The 18762-nt window shown below is 39.8% G+C and overlaps 4 protein-coding genes across 21 annotated transcripts; 1 reads left to right on the forward strand and 3 right to left on the reverse strand.

Moving 5' to 3' along the window:
- Nucleotides 1–737: 737 nt before the first annotated feature.
- LOC127249884 (uncharacterized) lies at nucleotides 738–2685 on the reverse strand. The gene is made up of 2 exons (XM_051272938.1): nucleotides 2332–2685; nucleotides 738–2126 (listed from the first exon to the last, which is right to left on the reverse strand). Exon 2 carries the CDS (start codon nucleotides 2096–2098, stop codon nucleotides 1085–1087), a length of 1014 nt encoding a protein of 337 aa, XP_051128895.1. The 5' UTR covers nucleotides 2099–2126; nucleotides 2332–2685; the 3' UTR covers nucleotides 738–1084.
- A 3496-nt stretch (nucleotides 2686–6181) lies between these two features.
- Nucleotides 6182–12146, forward strand: LOC127249495 (protein TORNADO 1). The gene is made up of 2 exons (XM_051272286.1): nucleotides 6182–9209; nucleotides 9301–12146. Exons 1-2 carry the CDS (start codon nucleotides 6312–6314, stop codon nucleotides 10681–10683), a joined length of 4281 nt encoding a protein of 1426 aa, XP_051128243.1. The 5' UTR covers nucleotides 6182–6311; the 3' UTR covers nucleotides 10684–12146.
- LOC127249496 (uncharacterized) lies at nucleotides 10869–13721 on the reverse strand. Of its 17 annotated transcripts, none has more exons than XM_051272289.1 (4): nucleotides 13648–13721; nucleotides 13036–13562; nucleotides 12822–12866; nucleotides 10869–12335 (listed from the first exon to the last, which is right to left on the reverse strand). In XM_051272289.1, exon 4 carries the CDS (start codon nucleotides 12299–12301, stop codon nucleotides 11024–11026), a length of 1278 nt encoding a protein of 425 aa, XP_051128246.1. In that variant the 5' UTR covers nucleotides 12302–12335; nucleotides 12822–12866; nucleotides 13036–13562; nucleotides 13648–13721; the 3' UTR covers nucleotides 10869–11023. The 17 variants fall into 17 exon arrangements, with proteins under 17 accessions (XP_051128246.1, XP_051128257.1, XP_051128260.1 ...); XM_051272300.1 differs by having other exon boundaries at nucleotides 12803–12866; nucleotides 13490–13562; nucleotides 13648–13720; XM_051272303.1 differs by having other exon boundaries at nucleotides 10869–12328; nucleotides 13478–13562; nucleotides 13648–13720.
- Nucleotides 13722–14367: 646 nt separating this feature from the next.
- On the reverse strand, nucleotides 14368–18004 carry LOC127249892 (glycerophosphodiester phosphodiesterase GDPDL3-like). 2 transcript variants are annotated; one of them, XM_051272946.1, is made up of 9 exons: nucleotides 17667–18004; nucleotides 17125–17418; nucleotides 16869–16981; nucleotides 16288–16789; nucleotides 16163–16201; nucleotides 15788–16072; nucleotides 15538–15680; nucleotides 14981–15461; nucleotides 14368–14902 (listed from the first exon to the last, which is right to left on the reverse strand). In XM_051272946.1, the coding sequence occupies exons 1-9, from the start codon at nucleotides 17764–17766 to the stop codon at nucleotides 14580–14582; spliced, it is 2280 nt and encodes a 759-aa protein (XP_051128903.1). In that variant the 5' UTR covers nucleotides 17767–18004; the 3' UTR covers nucleotides 14368–14579. The 2 variants fall into 2 exon arrangements, with proteins under 2 accessions (XP_051128903.1, XP_051128904.1); XM_051272947.1 differs by having other exon boundaries at nucleotides 17125–17293; nucleotides 17667–18003.
- Nucleotides 18005–18762: the final 758 nt, after the last annotated feature.

The raw sequence follows: 18762 nt of genomic DNA on the forward strand, positions 1-18762 counted from the left end.
AATTCTGGATACCCTAAATTGTCTCAAATGTGCTGGATAATGCTGCAACGTGATAATCCGCTTATATTAAAATTACGATAGATTTTATGGACCCCACCATATCGTTGAATCCTAAATTTAATGTAGGGAGGTTTAGTTAGTTACACACTTTTTAGTAAGTACTCGTGATTTTAAAGTAGCTAGATATTTATATGCTCTTCATTCAATGATCATTTAAGTTCGTGGCATTCCCACTTTACGTTGTCATTTGTGACCAAAAACTATAGTACATGGCATTCCCATTTTAACATATGAAGATTTAGTTACATAAATTTAGTAAGTACTCGCGACTTTAAAATAGCTCGATATTTATATGCTCTTTATTCAATGATTATTTAAGTAAGTGACATTCTCACTTTATGTTGTTGTTAGTGGTCAGAAACTATAACCCTACAATCTATCTTTATTTGTTAACCGTAGCATCAAATTTCTTTAAGCATTTTTTGCACTATATGATATATATTACACTCTATTTATCTTTCAACAACTCACATTTAAATTTAAAAAATTAGATTTGAAAGGTAATTTACAATAAATATATTAGTAAGTACAAATTTCATGGATTTGACCAAAGTAAAAATAAGAAAGAAGAACAAAGACCAAAGTAAAAGGATGACTTCATGGATTTGAAATAAAATATAAATAAATACCAAATACCAAATACCTTATAGATTTTAGATCCATTCTTACCCAAACAATACATTAAAATCTAACCATTGTATCTGAAATGCCTCAGGACCAAATGCCTAAAGTCACATAGGCTTTTGCACACTAGAGTACTGGTTGTTTGCATAAGGTCCAAATGACCAAACCAAACATGCAATGTAAATAAATTACAACCAAAAGAACAAGCAATTGTTCACCCAATTCGGCCGCCAACAAAACATACATTCAGAAATTCTAATCATGGTCATTCCACTCTAATCCCTCACCGGGATGCTGCTCGAAGAATCTTCCTGATTTCAGCTCCCTCGTTAGGCCGGTGTACTCCCCTCGCCTTTCTCAGCCAGTTTCCGAAGGAAGCCCATCACCTGTCTATGACTGCCTACTTCGGATCATGGTCACGGACATTTGGGCCTAGACATTGTCTCTTCTCAATATTCTCCTCCATCCTACTCAGTGCCAGCCACCGCTTCTTGGGAGCGTTCAAGTGAGGTGATTTGTTATCCCAAACTGGCGGTGCACTCTGAATGTGCCGATTCTCCATGGCAGGAACTTCCCTTTCCTCCTCCTTTATCGACCTATCTTTCCCCGAAGAAACATCACACTCGGGGACGCGGCTATGCTCCTCAGGTTGAACATTAGCATCCACCACGATGTATGACTTCTTTATTTGTGCCGGCCAATTCCCTGGTGTCCTATGGGCCACAGGTCGCGGAGTATCATACCTGGAAGTAGTTGACATTCCAACCAGATGAGCTGGAGTTTCAACTTGTGGCCTCACAATTTTGCTGGACACCTTCCGCCTCCCTCTGTTGTTGTCCTTCCTACCATGCTTAGGTCTCACAGTTCCAGACCCTGAGACACGGTGCTTCTGCCGATCTGTTGTGCCGCGAGAGGGAGACTCCATGAATAAATGTAAAAAATTTTCGACATCTCTGGAGGAGTCAAAATGGTTGGAGGAATTGAATTGAGAAGGAGAAGAAGGGGGAGAATCAAAATCAGAACCGGACTCTTCCGGCTTCCTGTAATATGCGACTTGAGCGTCGATCATATCAGCATCAGAATCGGAATCATCGAAATGAGAATCAGATGTTTCGTCGGGAGTCTCCTTGGACTGAAACTCCGCGTTAGCCTCCTCTTCCGAAAGAGAATCTAACAGGTCGAAGTACCAGTCCCATCCCCCATTTCTCTGTCCACTGCAGCTTCCCTCTATCTTGCTGCTGGACTCACCTTTTCTCTCATCCATCTGCGCCTTCGCCATTGATCCAAGTCTCCGATCTCCACGACCTCCAGCTGCCTCCTTCATAGTCTTATTTTCTCCGAAACGCTTCTCATGTTCCGCTGATTTCTTGCCGGCCCTAACATTCGATGAAACAGCTTTCTTGTGGTTCACCATTCTATCCACGTTCAGATTGATTATGTATCTGAAACGACAGAACAAGTACAAAGCAAATTAAAACCAAATTGATCCTCGTAATTAATAAATCAATGGATCCCAACAAAAAAACCCTAGATCTAGCATAAAATCATAATCTAAAGTGGGAAAAAAATGGAAAACAAGGAAAACAAATAAACAGCAATAAAAACATGATCGTTCATAAGACGTAGCCAGACAGGAGAGATTCTCACCGGTGACCGGCGTAAGAGACGGCGTTAGGGTTTCCTGATTTCCTGACGAAAAGGAACAATCAAAGCAAAGTTTTAATTTTCCTCACGAACCGATCTTCTCACACTTTCTCCTCCAAGCAGCTTCAGCTTCTCCTTGCCGGACAGAATCGCTACAACAACAAGAGGTTGGCAATGGCACCTGTAGCTCTCTCTGAAGAAGAAGAAGACGGCGATACAATCGAAGCTCGCCCACTTTAAGATATAGCCGCAATACAGTCCGCAATCTGATTCTAGCTAGGTTAACTCTACCCTGCACCCGGACCCACATGCTCAGGGTGCCCCAGATTGCGCCACATGGCGCAATCTGTATTTTACCTTTTTTCCCCCCATCTATCTTCCACACTTCTACATCATCGGAATGTTGCTGCCGCGCTCTTATGCTCCAACCAGTGATGGATGCAAGGTGCAGTCTCCGGCTGCCGAAATTAAAAAAAAAAAAAAAAAAAAGAACTCCTGGTGTTCTACCGTCGATCTACAGACAAATTAGGTTATTTAAAGTGATTAACAAATTAAAATTTTTTTAAAATAAATAAAACATGAAAAAATTCATTTTGGATAAATTGCAGTAGACTAAAGACACTTTCACCCACACTTCTTCCCACTTTTACTACATCTGTAGGGATTCAGTGCTTTATTTCAGCATATGTGCTTATTACTTAACAATTTAATTATCTTAATTATGTTAATTATATAATATAATAAAATAATCAATTTAAATGTTTTCTAACTAATTAAGTTTGGGTACTGAATATTTATGTCACCACCCAATCCATAGCCATTTACTAACTAATGGTTGAGATTTTTGTATAACATTGGTTAATACATTGGTTAATTATATATTAAATTATGTAGTTACAAGGAGGATTTTATGTTGAATCTGCTCATAAGTTTAATCAGATCTTTAATAATTTAAATTAATCAATATTTTCTTAACTTATAGGTGTGTTTGTTTTGGGATTTGGATTTTGAGTTGGAATTTGAATAGTAAAAGTTTTGAATTTGAATAATTGTATGATGTGATGTAATGTGATATTTTGAATGTAAAATTAATTTAGAGTATAAAAAATAAAAAGTAAGTTTTTGTTTTGATGTTTTTGGGAGAAAAAAATTGGATAAATAGTAAATTTTGGGGAAAATCCTCCAAACAAACACACCCTAAGATTGTCAATAATCAAGATTAATTTCATTGTAATAAACCTATGGATAGACCAAACTATCGAATATATAAAATTATTGACTCCTTACAATAGGAAGTTAATGATCAAACATAAAATAAGGTTCATCCATAAAAAAATTCATAGTACCCTATATTGTCTCAAATGTGTTAGATAATGTGTGATAATTCGCTTAAATTTAAGTTACGATTGATTTTATGGACCCTACAGTATCGTTGAATTTTAATATTAATTGTATAAAGATTAGTTCCAAACTTTTTGTAAATTCTTTTGATCACTTTAAAGTAGTTTGACATTCTATATGCTCTGCATTCATTTAAATACATAACATTCCCATTATATATTGCTGGTAGTGATGAAGAACCGTAGTATGACTATCTATCTTTAGTTGTTAATTACTGTACGAATATTCATATTTTTGAGTAATATATAGCTTTTCCTTACCATGAATAATAAAAAACTATAACTCTACAATCTATCTTTAATTGTTAACCGTTGCAAAAATATTTGTATATTTCATTTTGAATGTAGTTTTTTGTTGTCGTTAGCAATAAGGAATGTGGCATAACTATTTTATTTGTTTTCCGTTGCGCGAATATCTAAGCTCTTTGTTTTGAACATAACTTTATTTTGTCGTTAGTGATCAAGAATATCGCAGAACCATATCTTTGTATTTGTTAATTGTTGCATGAATATCTAAGTTTTTTGTTTTGAATGTGACTTTATATTGTCGATAGTGATCAAGAAAGTTGCAGAACATCTATTTATATTTTTAGCCATTGCATGAATGTCTAAGTTCTTCATATTGAATTGTTTTATGTTGTAATTAGTGCCAAAAAAAAAAAAATCTACATTCTTCACTTGAATATGATTTTATGTTGTCTTAGTTAGCTAGAACTGTAATACAAATGTCTGTTCTTATTTGTTAAATGTTGATGAGATATTTATATATTTATGTTCTTCGTTTGAATATATATAGCTTTATTTTGTCATTACCTTATTCTAGTGAACTTGATGAATGATATATGTTTCTAATTCGATTAATTATTTGCAACTTTATTTTCAAAATTTTTTTAATTGAATTGAATAGGTTCGCATAAACAAATGGAGACTCTAATAAAATATTTAAATGATATTGTTAAGAATGTACCCAAAACATTTTGAATCAAATAATTTCAAATTCTAATTCAAATTTAATATGAATCCCATTGTAATATTGGAAACTTAATGAATACTAAATTAAATATTTTTACACATACAATTTGAATACTACATATTTGCTTCAATTCAATTTGTGTAAACCCTATCAACAAAACCATTGTAATGCTTTGCACAGAAAATGGAGGGTTGTAATGTTAGGTCGTAAAGCTGAGGACTTCAGAAATAAACAGAAAAATTAAAGTTGCATTTTATTTTATTTTTTATAGTTTGGTATCTAAGAAATTTTTGAATTCACAATCCTATTTTATAACAATATGTACAAATCACTCTATAGCATATTTGTCCATGGATTTGTGAAAATATAAAATTATACCAGTTTGTTATTTTAATGTTAAAAATATACTCATATTTTTAAGTATAAATATACTATTTTATTTTATATAATATTAAAAATAATTAAAATGAATATGTTCATAATTTTTCTTAATACTTATATAATTTTTAATAACTAATAACAAAAATTTTAAAAAATAAATAAATAAACACTTAAGAAACACAACCTACATATTCTTACAAAATATATTTCCACTCGTCACTTCAAAAAATATAAATTTTTTCATTTTAAGAGATCAAACACAAAATATACAATTTTTCCTTTTAGTAAGTTTGACTCCATTATAGTATATTGTAATATATAGTCAAATTTATACTTATTTACATCAATATAATTATATCAAATTCAAATATATGTATATATTTCAATATTCCCTTAGAGATTAATTTGAATTTGTCTTAGAAAATTTTAAGCAAGCAAATATGAGAAAACATTAGAGCGGATAATGGATTGATTCGTGCTAGATTGAATATTTTAAACAAATTAAATTACTCAATCTTAATCCGATCCCTTTATTAGAGTGTTAAGTTTATATTGATCCGTATACATAATTAAGTCGAAAACTTTAATTAAAATTCAATTATTGTTTTTCGTATTGTCATAGATTTTAGTATAATATATACAATCAATTATGTTGAATTAATTAAAATTAACTTAATTTAAATAAATATATGAACTAATTATTAAATTAGAATAGTTTTACTTATATAATAAACATATTAATTAATATAATATACCATACTCAAATTGTTGTATTGGATTCTAGTTGAAAACATCAACCTTAATCCGATCTATTTATTATTGTGTAGGATTCATATCAATTCGTCTATATAATTAAATTAAAATCAATAATCCAAATTCAATTATTTTGTGTCTAAGTTCGTCTCCCGGTTCTAGAAAACATGTGTAAGGAGCCTTTTAACTGCTCAAAAATATTTAAAATTCTGTCTAAACAAACCTATATGTTAGATATAAATTTAATGGAAAACTTTATTCAAATATATATATATAAAGAGAGCGTCAATTAGTCAATTAGACGTTATAAAAAATAGAAATAATAATTTAATCAAAGATCCCCATTAACACGCAGCACAGGGCAAAAAGGACTTTTCACTACCTCCTTCTTCCTTCTTCGGATGCTTTAATTCTTCCAATGGGAAAATTCGAGCAAAAAGCGCAACTCAAAAAAGTCTCCTGTATTCTTTTCAGGCATGAAAAACAATTCAATCAATCAATCAAAGTTTCAAAAATGGAAGAAAGGAATCCAAAATTCCTTCAAAGAAAACTGCATTAATGGCGTTTCTTCTTCACCTTCACTGAAAAAAGAAATGTCTGCAACAACAGATGAGTTCCCCCAAGATCTCCAATGGCCTCTGCAACTCATTTCGTCTTCAACCCCAGACCTGCAGACCATCTCCTTCTTCCTCTCCCAGCCCTCATCGGCGGCTTCTTTCCAGGAAACAGACAAATCCCTCACCGTCAACATCGCACCCTCCGCCGCCGCGCTCTTCTCGGAGCTCCTCTCAGCTCTGGCCTCCAATGGCGGCCACTCCTCATTGACGAACGTCGAGTTCCACCTCGTCGAGTGGGACGACCTGAAAATGAAAGACCTCCGAACGATTCTCGAAACCAATCCCAGCATCAAACAGCTCACCTTTAAAAGAAACAAATTCTCACCGGAATGCCTGTCGGAGCTGTCGGAAGCTGTTCGGAGAAACGATTCCATCAAGGAAATCACGGTGGCGGAATCCGGGATCGGCACCGGCGGCGCCGCCCTTCTGGCCTCCGCTCTCAAGGAGAATCGGTCACTGGAGGAATTCCAGGTGTGGGAAGATTCAATCGGATTGAAGGGGGCGGAGGAGCTCGCGAAGATGATCGAAGTGAACTCGACTCTAAAACTTCTCACCGTCTTCGACTCCAATCCGGCCACCGCGGCGCCGCTGATTTCGGCGGCGCTGGCGAGGAACAGAGCCATGGAGGTCCACATCTGGACCTCCGATCGCGATCAGAAGACCTCCAAAGTGCTCGAATTCATGCCGGGAAACAGCACACTCCGCGTGTACTACAATCTCGACATCTCCGGCGCCTGCCGCCTCGCCTGTTCCATGGCCTGGAATTCCACCGTCCGATCGCTCGATATGGCCGGAGTAAAGCTCAAATCGAAGTGGGCGAAGGAATTCCGGTGGGTTCTGGAGCAGAATCACACCCTCAAAGAGCTCCGCCTGTCCAACACCAGCCTCAAGAACAAGGCCGCCGTGTACATCGCCGCCGGCCTGTTCAAAAACCAGAGCCTGGAAAAGCTCTACCTTGACAGGAACCTGTTCGGCGGGGTCGCCGTCGAGCATTTGCTCTGCCCGCTGAGCAGATTCTCAGCCGTGCAAAAGCAGGCCAACACGACATTGAAATCGATCACATTCGGAGGAGCCAAGGCCAAAATCGGGCGAGACGGGCTCGCCGCCATTCTCCAGATGCTGACAGGCAACCAAAGCGTGATCTATTTCGGAATCTACGATGACCGGAGCCTGAAGCCCGACGACATCGTCAGAATCTTCAAGAGCCTAGAGACGAACCCCGTGCTGCGGCGCCTATCCCTGCAAGGCTGCAAAGGCGTGCAAGGCGACGCCGTGCTGCAGGCTGTCATCGAAACCTTAAACTCGAATCCTTGGATTGAAGACATCGATCTCTCCAGGACACCCCTCCAGGCTTCGGGACAAGCCGATGGCATAAACCGGATATTATGTCTAAACGAAAGGACTCGCGAAGAAGCCGAGGTAGAGACAGATACCGATCTCCTTGAGAACACGCAGACAACTGCCCCGAAGAGCTGCCGGGTTTTCCTCTGCGGCCAAGAACACGCCGGGAAAGGCACATTATGCAATGCCATATCGCAGAACATTTCCCCGTCGAAGCTGCCATATTTGGATCACCTGAGGAATCTGACGAACCCAGTCGAGCAAGCCGTGAGAGCACCTGCAATCAAAATCAAGGCGATCAAAGATGAAGAAAACACCAAGATCACGATATGGAACCTCGCCGGACAGCATGAGCTCTACTCGCTGCACAATCTCATGTTTCCCGGCCACGGCAGTGCGTCGATTTTTCTGATCATATCTAGCCTGTTCAGGAAGCCAGGCAACAGAGAACCAAAAACCTCCGGCGAGATCGAAGAAGACCTGCAATACTGGCTGAGGTTCATCATTTCCAATTCAAGACGCGCGGTTCAGCAGTGTATGCTGCCGAACATAACTATCGTGCTGACTCACCACGACAGGATCAATCAGCAGGCCGGTGGCCTGCCGGAGGCGACAGTGAGCTCGCTACAAAAGCTACGAGAGAAATTCCAGGGCTTCGTCGAATTCTATCCAATTGTGTTCACAGTTGATGCAAGATCATCAGCATCTGTGAGTAAACTGAGCCACCATGTCCGAAAAACGTGCAGAACGATTCTTCAGAGGGTTCCTCGAGTCTATCAGCTCTGCAACGACCTTGTCGATATCCTGTCGGATTGGAGATTGGAAAACCACAACAGACCTGCAATGAAATGGAAGGAATTCGAGGAGCTATGCCAAGTGAGGGTTCCATTTCTGAGAGTTCGATCGAGGCACGACAACAGCAAAGACAAGGCAGAGTCGAGGCGGAGAGCAGTGGCTTCGAGCCTTCATCACATAGGAGAGGTGATTTACTTCGACGAAATGGGATCCTTAATCTTGGACTGCGAGTGGTTCTGCGACATACTCGGCCAGATAACAAGACTAGATATCAGATCAAAGAAAAGCTTCGATGAAAAAACTGGATTCATAAGCAGAAAATACTTTGAGAAGATTCTGATAGGAAGCTTACAGAGTCACATTCCCGGGAGGGGCTCGAATGTTGTCGAGAACCTGGAACCCGATGAAATTATAAGAACAATGCTGAAATTGGAGCTCTGTTGTGCACAAGATCCATCGGATTCCAACTCGCCATTGCTGATCCCATCCATTTTGGAAGATGGGAGATGGAAGCTGCAGAGATGGCAGCAGGTGATAAGCCCCAATATCCATTTTGTTGGAAGGCGTCTTCAATGCGACGACTCGAGCCACATGTTACTCACGCCGGGATTCTTCCCTCGCCTGCAGGCAAGTTTTGCTGTGCTGACATCTCCTTCTATGGCGCATTTTCTATCAAAAAATGAACGTTAAACTTCAATCTATTCCTCGAAACCTGCAGGTATCATTGCATAACAAAATAATGGGATCGAAGAACCAACACGGCGCATCATACAGCCTTGAGAAGTACCTCATCTTGATAAACATAAACGGGATCCATGTTCGTGTCGAGCTTGGAGGACAACTAGGCTATTACATCGACGTGCTCGCCTGCTCCACAAAGGGCCCGACCGAAATGCTCAGACTCTTCCAGCAACTCATAATCCCGGCAATACAAAGCCTCTGTCATGAAATCGCGCTGACTGAGTACGTTGTTCGGTCTGAATGCGTGAAGAATCTAACGCCTCCAAGATACCGGAGGAGCCAATGTGCACATCTACAGCGGCTAAAGCAGGCGCTGCTTTCGGTTCCTGCAGAGAGCATTTACGACTATCAGCACACATGGGACACGGTTACAGATTCGGGAAACACTATTATAAGCCCTGGTTTTGATTTTGCCCGGGATCTGTTGTCGGATGATGACTTCAGAGAGGTTCTTCATTCGCGGTATCATGACCTGTATAATCTTGCTATGGAACTTCAAGTTCCGGAGGAAAACAATCCAGACCATCCCTCATCGTCTGGTGACGAAATAACAGGCTCGGTCGAACCAACATTTGCCGGGATAGCAAAAGGAGTTGAGGCAGTCCTGCACAGGCTGAAGATCATCGAACAAGAAATCAGGGACGTCAAGCAAGAAATTCAGGGCCTGAGATATTACGAGCATCGGCTGTTGATCGAACTGCATCACAAAGTAAACTACCTTGTGAACTACAACATTCAAGTCGAAGAAAGGAAAGTACCGAACATGTTCTATTTCGTCACGACAGAGAACTACTCGAGGAGGCTGATAACCAGCATGGTTTCAGGCATGACAGCGCTTCGGTTGCATATGCTATGTGAATATCGACGGGAAATGCACGTGGTCGAGGGCCAGACGGGCTGCGAGCTCATGCAGGTGAATAACATCACGGTGAAGTGCCTGGCGCCCTACATGAAATCGTTCATGAAACTGTTGACATTCGCCCTCAAAATCGGAGCTCATTTAGCAGCAGGGATGGGTGAAATGATACCTGATCTGGGCAGGGAGGTCGCTCATCTGATCAATTCTCCGGCGCTTTATGGAGCAGCCGGCGCAGCAGCACTTGGGGCTGCTGGAGTTGCTGCAGCCGTGAACAGGAACAGAGACAGGAGCCCGAGAGACGTCGAACAGGATCATAGAGCAGCTCAGCAATGGGTGATGGATTTCTTGAGGGATCAGAGATGTTCGACTGGAAAAGACATTGCTGAGAAGTTCGGCCTCTGGCGAGTCAGATACAGAGACGATGGACAGATTGCGTGGGTGTGCCGGTGGCATATGCACGCCCGGGCATACGAAATCATGGAGGTGCCGATTTGAAGTGCCACCTGATGCATCAAATCAACAGAGTAATGAAAAAAAAAAAGCAGATATCAGATGAAATATCGACTATGTCTTACAAATTACAACACTGCTTCTAGCTCTTCGCCGCGATGATCTACAGAAGGCAAGTCTAAGAACAGTTAGTTGTATAACAAACCAGAAAGTTAGATTCACAGTAACTATGTAAAAACTGAAGAGCAATTATCTGAAAGCTACTGGTGGTGCAAAGTTCATTTAAGCATACAAGTCAGGATCAGAAATTTAAATCCAACACGAAGTTCTGTAACATAACAATGTTGCTATTAGCATCAGTTTCATTCTAATAACTTAAAAGTTCTCAGAAGAAAGCTCGACTCCCATAAAATACTCGAGAACCAGGGGTCTTCGACCCCGGTGTTTTCTGATCAGAGCTCGAATCTTCAGTGCTGGTTGTTGCGCTTTCAAAGTCTCCGGGAAGCTTCATTTTGGCTAAAGATTCAGTAAACTGCTGCATACTCTTCATGTACATATCGATTATGTCTTGCTGAACTACCTTCGGCTCCGGCTCGATGTTTATGGTGACAAGAGGCTTTCCAAATGTCTTATCATACAGCTCACCTGACCCATTGCTCTTGTCATCTTCTACGTCGCCGCGGGCACTGTTCTTTTTGGAAGTATCTTGAGAAGGTAAGACATTCTCTACATTGGGAGTTTTTGAATCTTTTGGAGCCTCGGAAGACTGGAAACTCGCAGGAACTGAAGCATATGAAGTCCCATGTGTAGATACACTGCTTGGAGGAGAATCAAAGTTTAACTGTGGCCTCGAACTTTCGGACCCTGTCGAGAAGCTCTCCTCATGATGAATATCCGAAACCACTTGAGTTTCGGTAACAGATACAACCGGCTGCGAATCCTCATCAGGGCAAGGCATCATAATGTACTCTTCAACCATCTGATTATTCTCATTTACAATCTTCGGATCCGGGAACTCAATCTTCTCAAAGTCTTCAGGAGCAGTTTCCGAGTCCTGACATATTGGATCAACTTCATTGCATTTGGGCTGCGGCGCAGGAATTGGAATGACTTCCGGAAGGGTCCCAATATAAGAGATTGATAGCTGAACAAATCCAGCAGGCGAGTGAAAGAGTTCGGTCGAGGAGAGAGAGAACTCCTTCTCCAACTTCCCATTGTGAAGGAGGATTTCGGAAACAGGCACCAAAGCGAATCCGAGGAGCTGATCTTCGAGATAATTCCTCACCCTGCTTAGCATCCATATCTCACATTTAAGTGAGGAATCAACCTTTCGAACATTAAGGCCAAGATTCTCATTGAAGATTGGATTTCTCCCGCCACCATTGATGATTTTGGAGGACACCGTCTTCTCGGGATCACTTGTCAGACAAAGTTTGGCATAAACATCTTGGTTTTGGTAGATGCAAATGTTGTGGATGTCCCTAGCTTGGTGAATGTAGACCTCCAAAGCACCATGAAAGTCCTCCGAGTCGCCTACTATGGTTTCTTTTCCCTTGGAATCGGTGTCCCTCGAGAGGATGCTGGGGTTTTCTACATGTTTTTCAAATTCAGGAAGGATCGAAGAGTTCTTCAGCGGCGACACTACTGACTGAGGGGAATCCATGAGTATGATGATGATCAAGAAACAAACCTGAAACCTGAAAAATGTAGCTAAAAATATTGGCATCAAACAAACTCATGAGATCCACATTGGCTACTTGAAAACTAATTCATACATTGCAGCATGGAACTACACTATCACTTGTTTGGGAAAGGATTAGAGAATCAAAATGAATAAACGGGATAATCGTTTGATTCGTGTAATGAATACTTCTTAAAAGTTATAACTCATCCCTGCCGGGATGACACAAATTTAACTCCGGATAATCCAACACAGTAGTTTACGACATTTTCATTAAAAATATATCCTTAGAAGTCAGTTTTGTTTTCGGGGCGCAGCCACAAACCCCATCAAAGTCGAGTTTAATATCGTTTCAGCTAATACAAACATACACTCCATCCTAACTCATATTATAACTCGACATGATATCCCTTCGGTCTCGATTAAATCTAGCTCACACTTAAATTAAGAACATCATTGGTATGAACTAGAACAGAGTCATGCCTATAGTTGAAGCTCTAACCTTCGTGTCGAACAAACATCAGAATTTCAGAATCTTAGCCCAAACCTAATCAATGAATAATCAAAAAAGATGCAGACGTTAAACATCACAACGCCAGAGTGCATATGAAAACAAGGAAAAGGCTAACCAGAAAACCTACAATTTGAGATTAGCATATATCGATAAAAGTGAAAATATTGCGAAATTCAAAGCGCTGAAAGGCAATGATTGGTACCGATTGTAAAATGCGAAGAACACTCCAACAAACTAACCGCCACAACTGATGCTTGCAGTGTTAATCAGAAGCACAAAAATTTCTACGTTGCCGATAATTTACCAGAAGAAATTTACTGAAGAAATTACGAGCAGCCAATACAGAGCACAAATGAATGGAAGCAAATTTCCAGAATCTGTTCATCTTAAACCCCAAAAACCGCCCTAAAATAGACAAAAACCTTCGCAATACATACCAACAAAGCTCCAACCTACTTTCTGTCCATTCGAATTACGCTCCAACTTTTACCAAATATCATCAAAAACAGCGACAGGATTACTACCCAACAATTGAAATCAGAAAGCAAACAAAACAAAGCAGAACGTACCCAAGAGAAAAATAAGGATTCAATCAAAGGCAGAAAAGTAAAGTAGGAATAGGAACAGTAGTAAAAAATCGAAACCCTTTTTCTTGCCTCCAATGCCCCAATTAAATCCAAATTTCCACACAACTTCAGCCACAAAAATCCTCGCTTACAAAGGTTGCCCCTGCAGCAAGAAAATCGAGTGCTCCAGAGTCGCTAAAAGCAGAGCAAAAATGGAAACAGAGTGCTGCGAAGTGCGAAACCTTTACCTGCTCTGCTTCTATTTCAATGGCGGAAATAAAATATTAATAGTAATAAATAAACTAGGAAGGATTTACATAGCATCAGCGACTGCAGAATTTATTGAGTCTGAAGAGGGTGGCAATCACGCGCGCCAATGGACGGCGAGGCACAGGTGGGCGATGTACATTGGTGCGTGAGATAGACGCGCGTCTGCTGCAAATGAGCTTGAAATTTAATTCGACTTTTTCACTGTAATATTATTTTGTTTTAATTTGACATTTTTTAAAACGGCTTTTTCGGAATGGGCTGTCGTTTATATATATTTTTTCACTCTTTCTAAAAGTTTTGATTAAAAAAAGAAAAAATTGCATATATATATATATAAATATAATGTACACGATAATGTTAAAAATTATAATAACTTAGTATAATTTCGTTCCTAGTCCTAGACAGTAGACTCCTAGTCATGAATCTTTATTTTATCTATTTTTTAACCTCAGCAATAATGAGATTCTACAAATATAGATATATAGGCGTATTTACTCTAATACGGCTAATTATATATGGGATAATATACGGTCGGAAATAAATAAAGTGTAATGCTAAGATAAATAAAATTGTTTTCAATACTATTAGCTCCAATTCCAATCATTTTTTTATTATTATTATTACGAAGTGAATAAATCTGGATGTATTATATATTTTATTTGGTGCATTTTTATTATATTAAAAAAAAAAAAAAATCAAATCAAAACAACATACATAACCTTCTTATTTAATGCTAAAACTTCGATGCAATAATTAATTGGACATGAAACGACTACAATGAACAACATCAAAAGCTCTACATCTCTCTCAAATTATTACTACATTACATACACAAACATTTTAACTTATCAGTGGAACAGATACGATAGGACACAGATTCAGATTCAGAATCAGATATATATTGTTTTCTTCAGACACACAAAAGAATGGCCATAGAAATAATTATACCCAAGAAGAAGACCAACCTTGAGCTCGCACCCATTAACCTCTGATCTCCATTTTGCGAAGGATTTGCGCTCGCCGGCGCAACCGCCGAGCCATTGCCGACGGAAAAGCTTCGCGGCCTCTCCCGGACCGCCGGCAGAGGAGCTTCCGACACGTCGTTCTCCATCAGGACAGGGTTCGGAGCCTCGGCCGGAGGCAGGAAGCCTTTCGCCATAAGCGGAATCAGCCCCCCGGGCTGGACCGGCGACATGTACGGCGGAACGTTGGCGTACCCGAGACATCGATTCCCTGCGGAACTCGATTGGATTAGAAATAAGAAAAGATCGTTAAAAATGTCGTCTAAGGTGAAATTTTCGATGAACTCACTTTTGAACTTGGCAGCCGTCGCAGGGAAATCAGTCACAATGCCGTCGATTCCCATGTAGGTGTGGGTGCTGATCTCGACGTAGGCGTCGGAGAAGAAGTCCCACGGCTGCGACACGAATTCGTTCTGGAAGAGCTGCACGTAGACTGAGAGGTTAAAGGCCTTCAGCTTCGGAACAACGGCAGTCTGGCCGACGAGAAAGGCTGCGTTGGAAGGGAACACGCATTTCTTGGAGACGACGACGGAGCCGGCGAATGTTTTTATCTCCAAAATGGTTGCGTTCGAGATGTCCCGGACATCCTCGTCGACGACGTAAACGAGCTCGTAATCGCTGCTGCTTTTTAACTTTCTCAATACAGCGCTTTCGCTCGATTTGATCAAGATCCTCTTGGCTGTCTGATTATCATACCCGGCTTTGTCCAACGCGTCGATTACTGCATCGGTTACTCCTAGTCCTTGTTTCTCAGCTAGGTAGGCTGCATTCTGGAAAAGTAAAACTACGTCGGGAGCCATTGAAACGAAAGATCAAAATTCAAATCTTTGGGCGTAGAAAACTCACCTCTATACTGATGAGGACTCCCGAGACGGACGATGCATTATTAGCGAGCGATAAAAAGTCTGATAACTGCAGCAAGATCCCTTTGTCTCGGGCTTTTGGATTTCGATACAGAGAATACTTCAAGTACGGGTTCGAAATAGCGGCTGCAGTTAAAGCTAAACCACATTAACAGGCAACAGCAGATTTTAACCAATATGCTAACATCGTAATTCTTGTGACAAAATAGTTAAAGCTTCTGGAAAAATCTTACGCTTCAATGTCTGAATTTCACTCCATGTGAGATTATAGGCGAAAACTCCATCCTTTACGTTAAGGGCTGCATCAGTTGTCGCCCTCTTGCTGAAAGCCGTTTCGGCAACATTTGTTTTATCCCTGAGATTGATCGATCCCAAGCAAAACGGTATTCCGTCGCTTGTCATTTGAACGGGGCAATCAAGTATATCGACACCATCCGACACCGCTTTAGCGTAAGCCAGGTCCGTACAACCGGGATAATCCCCGCTGGCTCCCTCGGAAGACATAACCAAAATATTTGCTGGATAAAAGATAAAGAAACATGTCAATATAAATGACTTTGGACAAAAGAGGAAAATTTTTTAAGGGTACGACTGACTGTCGACGCTACCTTGAACTGTCTGATTCTTGCCCATGTGTGAGAAGCAATCTGCAAGAATAAAACTTATTGGAGATGGAAGAAATCGAGTCCGAAAATAGATGTAAGTAACCTGATTTTACGAGATCAGTGCTTACCTATGGCTGCGGATGAAGTTAATGGGAAGTCGGACAGCATACCGTCAACAGAAAATTGACGGTTGTCGATAAAAGAGAGATGCTCGTTGACAGGGTCGTGGCTGTAGTCATACGGCAACGGCGCATCATTTATGAAATTGGATGCGAAAACCTCTAAACCAGAGGTGTGCGCATCCATCACAAGGGACGTGTGATTCGACAGATAAAAGGAACTGTCGACTGGCCATATGTAGGTTTTAGGAACAAGAATTCCGGCAGCAAAAGTCCTGATATACGTAAGATTTCTCAGAAGTGAGCCGTAAGTTTGGTTGGTTGAAGGCTCTGTGTCATCAAGCTCAAGAAATCGAAACACTAGCTTCGTCGGGCCTACTCTGAATCGAGAAACGATACTTTGCAGGAAAGCTATCTCCGGCGAAGAAATGTAGTTAACAATCATGGCCTTGGATGCAGAAATGACGAAGCTCCTCGTACTCAAATTATGTTGGCTGAAAAAGGCGTTGTGCTGCACACAACAAGCAAAGATTATTACGATGATCATTGATCGATCTGAGATGTAATGTAGAAGGATAAGATTTGTTTACCGGAATATTCAACCACATTCCAGGTGGCCTCAGGCGGTAGACATTGTCGACAGTGAGAATTTGCATCGGAGTACCGTCAAAGTTGGGGGAACGAGAATAAATCCTCTGTTTCACTGTTTGATCAATGCATGAACACGAATCAAAAATGCCCTAACTCATTCCATGGAATCGAGACAATATGAATCGACAATAATCAGATGATGTTATTGAACAACGCAAAGGAATTGCAGCAATTAGTTCATCAATGAAAGCTTACATTTGACGAAGGAGAGGTCCTTGAGGGTGAAATCGACGGAGAACCATCCTTGCATCGAGACGCCGTCGACGGTGTAGGTGTTTCGGCGGTCCTTGAAGACGACATCAATGTCGGATGAATTTTCGAGCCTGATGTCGGGGAAGCATATTCCTGCTCCATCTTTGGTGAGCTGAACATCACACCAAACGAGGAGATTAGGCAAGGCGGTCTGCAGAGCGAATTGATAAGCGTAAGAACTGGAATCTGGAAAGATTCCTGAAAACCCGCCTCGTGCTATCACCAAAGGAGGATCTCCTGCAACAATCGAAACAATTACAGACTTCCAAACCGTACATTCGTCGATTCAATCGAAACCTAAACCAAAACCTCCGAATAGGCAAAAACAAAATAAAATCGAAACCCTATGAATTGCTGTGCTCACCAAAATCCTAATTCCTAAATGATACGACCGATCAAGGATAGATAAATACATCCTCCAACATTACCCTTACACAAACTCCACATAGAGAGAGAGAGAGAGAGAGAAATTTAAGAGTACTGACCAGCAAGGGTTTGCCATTTTGTGGGCCTGGATCGTTTAGCCGCAGCCGGAGAGCAGAGAAGGAGAAGGAGAAGCGAGAAGATGGAGAAAGGAGTGCACATTGAGGGAGAATGGTGATGGATCTTCTTCAGGTATAGCTGCTGCTAACCCTCCTCCTCTTCCTCAGCTGCTGCCTCTGCCTCTGGGGGTTTGTGTGTGGCTTTATCAATAGTAAACCCCACTTGCTGCTTTCTGTTCATCACAGAGAAGATAAGCACATACATACAAGCCCAGATACTGTATATATACATATACATATATATATATATATATAGAGAGAGAGAGAGAGAGAGAGTGAGTGAATGTGAAGTGTTTTAGGGTAGTTGATGATTAATGAAGAAGATGGTGTGAATGCATACGGCAGTTTGCAGAGATTACTGTGTTGTTTATAGAGTGTGTTTGGGTGTGTCATTTTATTTTATTTTATATTATTTTATTTAAGTGAGATCATTGTTAGATATAGTAGTAAGTAGTATTATTTTATATTAAAATGTGTATAATTTAATAAAAGTACTGTACATGCTCTTGGAAATTTTATTTTATTTTTTTATTAGTATTATTCTTAAACAGTAAATAAGTAAAATATATATATATAATGTAATAAAAATAGTGTCCGTGATAGTTCTTATTATTAATTATCGACAATTATAAAAGGATATTAAAGTATTTGATTGTATTGTTTTTTTAACATTTTATCAAAAAATATTATATAATTTTATTAAAAATGGTATGTATTAAAGACATACGATTACATCACATAAAAAATATATATATTATAATAATAATAATGAAATTTACTCAAATATTTCAAATACATAATGTTTAAAAACACAAACAAACAGGAAAAAAAACATTAGTGGCGTGCAATTAGTATAATAATAATAGTGAGTGGAGGGAGCACTAACGGTAATCAACAGACATCATAGCCAAAAATATAATCGTGGATTCCAACCAATCACATTTTTTTATATATATTTTTCTTTTTTACTAATAATCATTTGATTATAAATCACTTTTAATTATTTTTAATTTGAGATAGTAAAAAATACAATTGTTTG

This window comes from Andrographis paniculata, unplaced genomic scaffold, assembly GCF_009805555.1.
Source record: "Andrographis paniculata isolate CXL003 unplaced genomic scaffold, ASM980555v1 Contig36END, whole genome shotgun sequence".
In the NCBI taxonomy this organism is placed as follows: Eukaryota; Viridiplantae; Streptophyta; class Magnoliopsida; order Lamiales; family Acanthaceae; genus Andrographis; species Andrographis paniculata.